A 12,104-nucleotide genomic window follows, 5' to 3' on the forward strand; every position below is an offset into this window, starting at 1 on the left:
ATTGAAGGCTTCCGCAACACGGCCCTGAGGCCGAGCGGAAGGGAGACCCAGGGCTTTGGTGTCTGACAGGTTTTTTGGTATTTGTGAAGCGCTTACTCTATGCAGGGCACTGTACTAAGCGCTGAGTACAGCACAGGTCCTTCGGGGCCGGAGCGACCGACCCATGACCTGCCGGGGTCTCTCCCTCCACCGGGGATGGCGGGGCACAGGATGCGGTTCCCGTCTTACCCGGATAGAACACCCAGCACCAGGTTGAGCATGAAGAAGGACCCGATGATGATGAGCGGGATGAAGTAGAGCCAATTCCAGGTGTTCCCGGCAGCGTCGTTGGTCTGGAAAGAAGAAGGAAGGACAGTGGGGAGGAGGGGGAAGAGGGAAAAGAACAATTAGATTCTTCCCACAAACCATCACATCTCTCCTGTCATCCCGGGGTTGGGAAGTTGGGGTGGGGGGACGGCCGGAGTCCTCTCCGTCACTCCTCTTCCTCGGGGGCTGTTTGGGGATCCATCCTCCCAGCCCCCGAACCAGGAGAAGAACCGTCCAGCAAACGCTCCCACTGGATCGTAAGCTCCGCTAGACTGGAAGCTCCTGGAGGGCAGGGATGGAGTCCTACCGATTCTACTGTATCGTGACAGTCTCTAGACTGTCAGCTCGTTGTGGGCGGGGGACGTGTCTGCAAACTCTGCTGTCCTCTCCCAAGCGCTTAGTCCAGTGCTCTGCACACAGTCAGTGCTCAATAAATATCCTTGATTGACTGATTGCCACTGCAGAGGTTAGATCCTAGGGAGAGGGAGGAAGGAAAGAATAATCACTGTGGTACATATGAAGCACTTACTATGTGCCAAGCACTGTTTTAAGTGCTGTGGTAGATCCAAGGCAATCAGGTTGGACACAGTCTCTGTTCCACAATGGGCTCACAGTCTTAATCCCCGTTCTACAGATGAGGTCACTGAGGCCCAGAAAAGCCAAGTGACATAATAATAATAATAATAGTGGCATTTATTAAGCGTTTACTACGTGCAAAGCACTGTTCTAAGCGCTCGGGAGCTTACAAGGCGATCAGGTTGTCCCACGGGGGGCTCACAGTCTTAATCCTCATTTTACAGATGCGCGAACTGAGGCCCAGAGAAGTGAAGTGACCTGCCCAAAGTCACACAGCTGACAATGGGCAGAGCCAGGTATTTGACCCCGTGACCTCTCCCTCCAAACCCCGGGCTCTTTCCACTGAGCCACACTGCTTCTCTAAGGACTTGTCCAAGGTGACCCAGCAGACAAGCGGCAGAGGGAGGATTAGAACCCAGGTCCTTCTGACTCCCGGGCCCGGGCTCTAGCCACTCAGAGGTGGGTTTAGAACTTCCTCAGTTCTCTCATCTGTAAAATGGGGATTGAGACTGTGAGCCCCACGTGGGACAGGGGCTGTGTCCAACCCGATCTGCTCCTAGCCACCCCAGAGCTTAGTGCAGAGCCTGGCACATTGGAAGCGCTTAACAAATAGCACCATTATTATCCCTGGATTCCCTCTCCGACCCCTCCGGGAGTTTGGGCCGTTCGGCTCCGGGCTGTGTGTGTTTAACCGATCCGCTCCTCCGCCTGCACGGTCGTGATTAAACCCAAATGGAGTCCTTAGGAGGCTTAATTAATGTTTGGGAAGCTCTGAGGTTCTCGGAAAAGAGATAATGAATAGGTTACTTTCGGGGACCCAAGGCATTCCCACTGCCTTCTCTCCCCCGCCTGGCCCGACCATATTTTTTTTGTTTGTTTTTTGGGGGGCGGGGGGACTTGTTAAACGTTTACTATGTGCCAGGCACTGTACTGAGCGCTGGGGTGGGTATAAGCTAATCAGGAGGTCGGTCGGACGCACTCCCCGTCCCATATGGGGCTCCGAGTCTCAATCCCATTTTACAGGTGAGGGACCCGAGGCCCAGAGAAACGAGGCGGCCCGCCCAAGGTCCCGCAGCAGACAAACGGCGGAGCCGGGATTAGAACCCAGGTCCTTCCGATTCCCAAGCCAGAAGCGCTTGGGAGAGGGAAACAGAACAGAGTTGGTAGACACGTTCCCTGCCCACGATGAGCTGCTGAGAGCTCACCTCCTCCAGGAGGCCTTCCCAGACTGAGCCCCTTCCTTCCTCTCCCCCTCGTCCCCCTCTCCATCCCCCCCATCTTACCTCCTTCCCTTCCCCACAGCACCTGTATATATGTATATATGTTTGTACATATTTATTACTCTATTTATTTATTTATTTTACTTGTACATATCTATCCTATTTATTTTATTTTGTTAGTATGTTTGGTTTTGTTGTCTGTTTCCCCCTTTTAGACTGTGAGCCCACTGTTGGGTAGGGACTGTCCCTATATGTTGCCAATTTGTACTTCCCAAGCGCTTAGTACAGTGCTCTGCACATAGTAAGCGCTCAATAAATACGATTGATGATGATGATGAGCTTCCAGTCCAGAGGGGGAGAATGGGGAAAGACTCCCTGAACAGGATAATAATAATAATAATAATGGCATTTGTTAAGCGCTTACTATGTGCAAAGCACTGTTCTAAGCGCTGGTGGGGTTCCCAGAGATCATTTAATCCATCCAGGGACCTCTGGAGCCCCGTGTGGGGCAGGGACTGTGTCCTACTTGATTATCTTGTATCTCTGCACGGGTTCAGGAAGCTTGCAGAGAGCTTCCCTGTTGTCATCAATCAACTGAGGATTCGGCCCACCCCGGGGAGGGTGAAGAGGCAGGAAAATAAAGTCCTTTTAATTGAATAAGCAACTTCACACTCCCCTGCTGAGTCACAGTTGGGCCTGCCTGCTGCAAAAATGAAGCCATCTCTTCCACTCTCCTTGGAGACCAGATCGGCGGCCCCAAGAAATTGGTACCCTCCCACCCCGGCTCCCCATCTCCAACCCCACAGCACTTCCGTGCATATCTTGAAATGATCTACAATAAATGACTTATTTATTCATATTTAAGGTCTGTCTCCCCCCTAGATTGTTCCCTTGTTATGGGCTGGGGTTCTGTTTGTTAATTCTGTTGTACTGTCCTCTCCCAAGCACGCTGTACAGTGCTCTGCATTCATTCATTCATTCATTCAATCGTATTTATTGAGCGCTTACTGTGTGCACAGCACTGGACTAAGCGCTTGGGAAGTACAAGTCGGCAACCTAAAGAGACGCTTCCTACCCAACAAGGGGCTCTAGTAAGCGCTCAATAAATACCATTTATTGATTGATTGGGGGGGTGGGGGGGAAAGGAGGCCAGATTGGGTGGTAGGATGCCTGAGTTCCCAGACTAAGCCCTGCTTTTTTCCTCAGCTCCCCCTCCCCATTGCCTCGACTTCCTCCCTTTGCTCTAACCCCTCTCCCTGCCCCACAGCACTTGTGCATATATGTACATATCTCTAATTCCATTTATTTATAATTAATGCCTGTTTACTTGTTTTGATGCCTGTCTCCCCCGTTCTAGACTGTGAGCCCATTGCAGGCAGGATTGTCTCTCTCTGTTGCTGAACTGTACTTTCCAAGTGCTCAGTACCGAGCTCTGCACGCAGTTAACGCTCAATAAATACGATTGAATGACTGAGTTTTGGCTAAAAGCAGAAGTGGAACACTGAGGGCCCGGGAAGTGATTCTTTTAGTGCCACGTGCAGTGGTCAGATCTTCGTTAGAGTTATTATTATTATTATCATTATATAATTTATTTATATTCATGTCTGTCTCCCCCTCTAGCCTGTAAGTTCATTGTGGGCAGGGAAGATGTCTGTTCACTGTTGTATTGTACTCGCCAAAGCGCTCAGTACAGTGGTCCGCACACGGCAAGTGCTCAATAAATATGATTGACTGGCCGGCTGATTGTATTGGTTAAAGTGCTTACTCTGTGTCAAGCACTGTTCTAAGCGCTGGGCTAGATTCCAGTGAATCAGGTTGGACACAGTCCCCGTCCTCCACAAGGCTCACAGTTCGCTTGCCTGCTGTGGGACCTTGGGCAAGTCACTTCACTTCTCGGGACCTCAGTTCCCTCTTCTGTAAAACGGGCATTGAGACTGTGAGCCCCTGGTGGGACATTCATTCATTCATTCATTCAATTGTATTTATTGGGCACTTACTGTGTGCAGAGCACTGGACTAGGCGCTTGGGAAGTACAAGTTGGCAACTGTGTCTGACCTCCTGGTTAGCTTGGATCTACCCCAGCGCTTAGTACAGCGCGCAGTAAGCGCTTAACACCAACCCATGCTTCGGAAAATGTAGATTTCGGCCGTCCCCCCTGGGGCTTCTTTGGACGGCCCCTCTCTCGGCCGGTTTGAGGGCCCACAAGCAGCGGGATGCCCCGGGCTGCCAAAAAACCAACTCTTGGCTCAGAGACTCCCTTCCACCTTTCGAGGTCCGACTGGCAAGACACCAGGGGTGATGAGGGGAGGGGAGAGGCCGTGCTGAGCCCCCTGGACGAGGAATGGCTCTGCAGTCTGGGTGGGGTCTGCCCTGGATAGCGCTGACAAAGTAGCTATTTTTAGGGTCTGTCTTTTGTGGAAGGTTTCTTTCTGGTAGCGGCTTCTTTGTGGTCCCCAGAGAGAGGCAGCCCAAATGCACAGCGAAGCCAGTCATTAAGGCTTTTGTGGCTCCCCATTATCTCTGTTCCCCTAATCAGCCCCGACAATCCACTCCCTTCACCAGATCCTTCTCATTCACCCCCACCCCGTCCCCTAATAGGCATTTTAGTTCAGAATTCCAGGCCGGCCACCGGGCCACGTTTCTGGTTAACACTTTGTCTCCTACTTCCTCTGGTGAGGGGGGGCAAGGGCAACCCATCTTTCCCCCCTCACCCCCTTTTCAAAATGGTATTCATTAAGTGCTTACTATGTGAGTGAGCCGCAGGGAGGGCCCGGGCCCCGCCGTGCCACCCTCTCTCATCCAGATCCCTGCTGAAACGGCCGGGGGGAGTCCCCTTCGGAGCTCAAACATTTGACACCTGTCTACGTGTCTTGTTTTGTTGTGTGTCTCCCCCTTTTTGGGTAGGGCCCGTCTCTATATATCACCGACTTGTACTCCCCAAGCGCTTAGTAGCGTGGCTCAATGGAAAGAGCCCGGGCTTTGGAGTCAGTGGTCATGGGTTCAAATCCTGGCTCCGCCATTTGCCAGCTGTGTGACCTTGGGCAAGTCACTTAACTTCTCTGGGCCTCAGTTCCCTCATCTGTAAAATGGGGATTGACTGTGAGCCCCCTGTGGGGCAACCTGATCACCTTGTATCCCCCCAGCGCTTAGAACAGTGCTTTGCACATAGTAAGCGCTTAATAAATGCCATTATTATTATTATTATTATTATTATTATTATTATTATGTGCCAGGCTCTGGGGTACATACAAGTTAATTAGGATGGACGCAGTCCCTTTCCCACCTAGGGCTCGCTGTCTTAATCCCCATTTTACAGATAATCATGGTGCTGCTGCTGATGGTAAGCGCTGGGGTAGATCCAAGGTAATCGGGTCGGATTCAGTCCCTGCCCCACGTGGGGGTCACTGGCTTAATCCCCATTTTGCAGAAGAGGTAACTGAGGCCCAGAGAAGGGAAGGGAACCGCCCGAGGTCACACGGCAGACAAGGGGTGGACCCGGGATCGGAACTTGGGTCAAGGGGTCAATCAATCGATCCTATTATTGAGCATGTGCTGTGTGCAGAGCACTGCCCTAAGCACTCGGGAGAGTAGAATACGACGGAGGTGGTAGAATGGTTCCCTGCCCACGAGGAGCTTACAGTCTACAGGGGGAGACAGCCATGAAAATTAATGCCAGAAGTACCTAAGTGCTGTAAGACTGAGGTGGAGGTGAGTATCCAGTGCTTAGAGGGCTCACTGGAAAGAGCCCAGGCTTGGGAGTCAGAGGTCATGGGTTCGAATCCCAGCCCTGCCACTTGTCTGCTGTGTGACCTTGGGCAAGTCACTTCACTTCTCTTTGCCTCAGTGACCTCATCTGGAAAATGGGGATGAAGAGTGTGAGCCCCACGTGGGACAACCTGATTACCTTGTATCTCCTCCAGCGCTTAGAGCAGTGCCCGGCACACAGTAAGCGCTGAACAAATACCAACATTATTAGAGAAGCAGCCTGGCTCAGTGGAAAGTGCGCGGGCTTGGGAGTCAGAGGAAATGGGTTCTAATCCTGGCTCCACCACTTATCAGTGTGCGACTTTGGGCAAGTCACTTAACTTTTCTGGGCCTCAGTTCCCTCATCTGCAAAATGGGGATTAAGACTGTGAGCCCCATGTGGGACAACCTGATTACCTTGTATCTCCCCCAGTGCTTAGAACAGTGCTTGGCACATAGAAAGCGCTTAACAAATACCCAAATTATTATTATTATTATTATTATTATTATTATTATTATTATTATTATTATTATTATTACAGACTCCCTCAGGGAATGCTGTCAACGCCCTTGTGGATTTTTTAATGGTATTTGTTAAACACTTACTATGTGCCAGTGCTACTATGTACTAAGTGCTACCAGTTGAACCCAGTCCCTGTCCCACATGGGGCTCCCAGTCTTAACCCCCATTTTACAGGTGAGGTAACTGAAGCCCAGAGAGATGAAGTGACTTGCCCAAGGTCACACAGCAGGATGAGAACCCAAGTCCTTGCTCTTTCTTCTAGGCTGGGCCGCGTCTCCTTTCCTCCATACCCTGCACCCAGTAACACTCTCAATAAATACGATCGATTGATTGATTCCCCAGTCCCCACTGTTGAGAGGATGCCCAACATCAACCAGGCTACATTCCTATATAAGAGGAACAGGTGCCTGTCAAACACTGAATCCGGGCGACCTCGGCGTGCTCCGAGAAGAAACCCAATCTGGAAAAGAAACCCTTCTCCAGAAAGTGACAAAAGATCTGCTGAATTTGTGTCTCAATAGACACGTGTAATTAAGTTCGAAAAACACGCTATGAGCTATGAATCACTTGGACCCCCGTTCTGATCTCACCATTATGTACTTATCCAGAAACGCCTTTGGAATGGATTATTTCGGCACTGGGCTATCATTCCATTACCTATTCAGAATATCAATTGGCTCCGGCAGCCAATAGTCAATCTCTATTCTTGGATGAATAATGGCACGTTTTGCTTACGATGTCCTTTCCTCTCGGTCCAGCCAATCTCCACGTGCGTGGAGGGAAAGTTACAGGGGCACTGCCTGGAGCGGACTTAAATGGTATCAATGGGCAGTGCTGCCTAGTGGCTAGAGCTTGGGCCTGGGAGCCAGAGATCCTAATCCCCGGTTCCTCCCCTGGCCTGCTGTGTGTGACCTTGGGCAAGCACTTCGCTTCTCTGGGCCCCTGGTTCCTCAACTGCAAAGTGGGGATTCAATCCCTGTACTCCCCCTTACTTAGTTTGTGAGCACATTTATTGCTATCAATGCCCATCTCCCCCTCGAGACTCTAAGCTCACTGAGGGCAGGGCATGTGTCTGTTTATTGTTATATCATCCTCTCCCAAGCGCTTAGGACAGTGCTCTGCACACAGTAAGCAATCAATAAACACGATGGAATGAAAGAATGCTCGGCACAGTAAGTGCGCAATAAATACGACTGAACGAGTGGGACGGGGACCGCGTCTGACCCGACTATCTTGGATCTATCCCACCACTTGGAACGGTGCTTGACACATAGTAAGCGCTTAATAAAGAGCATTAGAAAAAGAAAAAAAAAGGGAAGGGCAGAGCTGGAAGAGGAGAGGACCCCCAAGTTTAGAAGAGGGACACAGAGGGTCTGAAGCCTGACTTGGGGTCAGAGCAGTGGGGTCTTGGATGAAGTGGGCTCTCAGCTCTGGCCTTCTGGTCGCCCTAGGGTGGAGGGGGTGGGTGATCCTGGAGAACATGCATTTGCTTGTACCCACACCAGCACTTAGTACAGCGCTTGGCACACAGTAAGCGCTTAACAGATACCACAGTTATTACTATTATCTTTATTATTATTATTATTGTTAACACTGGACGCTCCTTTCCAGGCCTGAAAGCAACAGCCTTGTGTTCCCTCCACCAGTTAGTAAGAGCAACATAAGGGCAAGAGGGTCCAGGCTGCAGGACACAAGACGGAGTGGGTCTCACCACCCTACCCTCACTAGACGGTTACCCAGTCAGGGGAAAACTAGAGCTTCAGGGTGGGGAGGTCTTGAGGGGGTCTCCGTAGAGGGGAAGGATCCACAAGGAAGTTCCAGCCAGGGACCGGTTCTTCTCGGAAACAGGGGAATGGGTAAGATGATCTCTCTGGGTCCCTTCGAACTCTGTTGCCTTGGCTTTTGAGTCCCTAGTTTAGGATGACTGGATGGCTGGCTTGCCTAGGGGTGGGGAGGGAGAGGGGAGGGAAAGGAGGGCGAGACGGGAGAGGCCGAGAAAATTCTCAGCGGACGACAGGGATGGATGGTCGTGAAGTTAATCCCTGTCATTAATAACGGGTCCGGCACTGATGAAGCGACTTTTGAGTAAGGGCTGCAAGGGGCAGGCGCAGATCGGGAAAGGAATTTTCCGGTAGAAGATTCCCGAGTCCGCTCCGACTGGGTCAGCTGCTCCTCCCCTCCCGCCCCGGACCGCGGTGGGAAACTGCAGTTCGGAAAGGGCCGCCCGTCCGGCTCGGCTCCCGGGCCTCCTGGGGACGAAGGTCCCCGCCGGCCTCCCTGTCGGACGGTGGGCATTTAATTAATAATAATGGTACTTAGGTGCTTACTACGTGTCAAACACTGTTCTAAGCGCTGGAGTAGATACAAGTTAATCAGGTTGGACACAATCCCTATCCCACATGGGGCTCACACTCTCAGTCCTCATTTTCCAGAAGAGAGGTGATGTGTCTACCAACTCTGTTCTAATGTTCTCTCCCGGGTGCTTAGTCCAGTGCTCTTGCGCCCGTATATAACAATAGAGCCGAGTTGGTAGACACGTTCCCTGCCCAAAAGGAGCTTCCAGTCTAGACGGGCTCCCCGTCTCTCGAGAATCTTTTCCCTCTTCCCTTTCCACCGCCCACCCCCGGCTCCACCAGGGAAATATCTCCTGGCCGGGCCGCGACTGAGCTCGATTCTCCGGCTTTGGGGAACACATCTGGGTGGCCGGCGCTTGGATCAATGTATCCATTTCCAACTAGGTTAATGGATATTTAAATCGATACGGAAAGAAGCTGGAAGATCGATGCACGGCCGGCCCTGCTTTGCTTCCTTTACTTCGGATAGAAATCGGGCTGGGAAAAGATGACCTAATACCGCGTTCTGAGGATGAATCGATCACTGCTACAAGCCCGCTGGACTTCGTGTGATTGTTCGGAGGTGCGGGGAGAGGGCAGGAGGCCCCAGCTGAGCCGAAGGGAGTCTGGGAATGGGCTGGGGTGCAGACACCTCCAGGTAGTAATAATAATAATAATTCTGGTACTTGTTAAGTGCGTACTATGTCCCTAGCACTAGGGTAGATACAAGTTAATTCATTCATTCATTCAATCGTATTTACTGAGCGTGTATTGCGTGCAGAGCACTGTGCTAAGCGCTTGGGAAGTACAAGTTGGCAACATATAGAGACGGTCCCTACCCAACAGCAGGCTCACATCAGGTCAGACACAGTCCCAGTCCCACATGGGGCTCACTCTCTTAATCCCCCTTTGACAGCTGAGGTAACTGAGGCCCAGAGAAGTGAAGTGACTTGCCTGAGGTCACCCAGCAGACAAGTGGCAGAGCCACGTGGGATTAGAACCCAGGTCTTTCTGATTCCCAGGCCACTGAGTCATACTTGAGGGTGGGAGAAGAAGGGTGGGAAGGTGGGGGACGGCTGCCCCAAGGCATTTATATCCATACCTGCCATTGTATTTATTTGGATTGATGTCTGTCTTCCCACCTCTAGACTGTGAGCTCCTTCTGAGCAGGGACTGTCACTGTTTATTGTTGCATTGTTCTTTCCCAAGTGCTTAGTACAGTGTTCTGCATACAGTAAGTGCTTAATAAACAGATTGACTGAATGAATGAATGAATGAATGAGAGGAGGCCTCAGTTTCTCCTTCTCAGATGGAAATCTCAGATCTGCCCTCTAGACTGTAAGCCCCTTGTGGGCAGGGAATGTGTCTACCGTCTCTGTTGTATCAACCTCTCTCAAGCGCTTAGTCCAGTGCTCTGCACACAGTAAGCACTCAATAAATACCATGAGCTGATTGATGCCTGTCTCCCTCTGTAGACTGTCAGCTCCTTGTGGGCAGGGAACATGTCTACCAACTCTGTTGTGTTGTCCTCTCCCAAGCGCTCAGTCCACTGGTCTGCCCACAGTAAGATCTCAAACGGTGGATGGATTGATGCCAGTTTGGAGGAGAGGGATGGATGGAAGGGTGCCAGTTTGGAGGAGAGAGATGTGTGCTGAGTGGTCGGGGGTCGGTAGGGACTGGGGGGAGCGCCCCCGGGGCGGGAGGACTCACGTTGTACAGGATGTCGGTCCAGCCCTCCATGGTGATGCACTGGAAGACGGTGAGGATGGCGAACAGGATGTTGTCGAAGTTGGTGATCCCGAAGTTGGGCCCCGGCCAGTAAGTCCGGCAGGTGGTCCCTTCCTCGCACACTCTGGCCGGGGATTCCAATCCGCAGGGAAAGTCTCCCACCGGTTCGGGTTCCGGATCTGCTTAGAGAGAAGGGAACCGGGCCAGTGCCCTGAGTGCGGGCTTCACTCGGCCCACGGGCGATCAATCGGTCAATGAGAAGCAGCGTGGTCTAGTGGATACAGCCCGGGGCCTGGGAGTCAGAAGGAGCTGGGTTCTAATCCCAGCTCGGCTACTTGTCCGCTGGATGACCTTGGGCAAGTCACTTCACTTCCCTCACCTGTAACATGGGGATGAAGTCCGCGAGCCCCATGTGGGACACGGACTGTGTCCAACCTGATTACCTTGAATCTACCCAGCGCTTAGTACAGTGACCGGTACATAGTAAGCGCTTAACAAATACTATAAAGTCAACGATAGCCAATCAGTAATGATAACTCATTAATAACTAACTGATAGCAGTCAATCAATAACACTCTTTCCCCAGTCCCTAAATGATCTGTCTTTCCCCGTAGACTGTAAGATCCTCTTTTTAAAAAAATGGTACTTTGTTAACTGTTCAGTATGTACCAGGCACTGTACTAACTGCTGGGGTAGATACAAGGTAATCGGGTTGGACACTGTCCCTGTCCCACATAGGAATCCCAGTCTTAATCCCCATTTTACAGAAGAGGTAATCGAGGCCCAGAGAAGTTAAGTGACTCGCCCAAGGTCACCTAGCAGACAAGTGGCAGAGCTGTGATTAGAACTCCAGTCCTCTGACTCCCAAGCCCATGCTCCATCCACTAATAATAGCGATAATGATGATGGTATTTGTTAAGTGCTTACTATGTGTTAAGCACTGTTCTAAGCACTGGGATAGATACGAGGTAATCAAGTTGTCCCACGTGGGACTCACAGACTTTATCCCCATTTTACAGATGAGGTAACTGAGGCACAGAGAAGTTAAGAAGCATGCTGCTTCCACTGAGAAGCAGCATGGCTCAGTGGAAAAGAGCACGGGCTCTGGAGTCAGAGGTCATGGGTTCAAATCTCGGCTCCGCCAACTGTCAGCTGTGTGACTTTGGGCAAGTCACTTCACTTCTCTGGGTCTGTAAAATGGGGATGAAGACTGTGAGCCCCCCGTGGGACAACCTGATCACCTTGTAACCTCCCCAGCACTTAGAACAGTGCTTTGCACATAGTAAGCGCTTAATAAATGCTATTATTATTATTGATTCACCCCAAGTCACACAGCTGATAAGTGGTGGAGCTGGGATTAGAACCCATGACCTCTGACTCCCAAGCCCGGGCTCTTTCCACTGAGCCAAGCTGCTTCTCACTAGGCCATATGGCTTCCAATCAATAACACTCTTCTATTTCCCCTACCTCTGATTGATCTTGAAGTCTGTCTGTTCCTGAGATGGTAAGCTCCTTATGGGCTGGGGGGTCTCATATACCAACTTTCAAGCACTTGATTAACTGATTGATCGATTAAAGCCGTATCCATCATTTTTTTATATCGTCTGCCTCCCCCTCTAGACGGCTTGTGGGAAGGGGCCGTGTCGACCAACTCTGTTAAATTGTACTCCCCCA

General features: G+C 51.1%; 1 protein-coding gene across 1 annotated transcript in view; it reads right to left on the minus strand.

Annotated features, from left to right (window-relative positions):
- CACNA1B (calcium voltage-gated channel subunit alpha1 B) overlaps window positions 1-12,104 on the minus strand; it is a 203,806-nt gene that overhangs the window by 111,721 nt on the left and 79,981 nt on the right. Inside the window, 2 exon segments of the mRNA XM_038767811.1 lie at window positions 229-332; window positions 10,413-10,609. Of these exon segments, the coding sequence (XP_038623739.1) occupies window positions 229-332; window positions 10,413-10,609 (301 nt within the window).

The sequence above is a fragment of the Tachyglossus aculeatus genome, chromosome 27 (assembly GCF_015852505.1).
Source record: "Tachyglossus aculeatus isolate mTacAcu1 chromosome 27, mTacAcu1.pri, whole genome shotgun sequence".
Classification (NCBI taxonomy): Eukaryota; Metazoa; Chordata; class Mammalia; order Monotremata; family Tachyglossidae; genus Tachyglossus; species Tachyglossus aculeatus.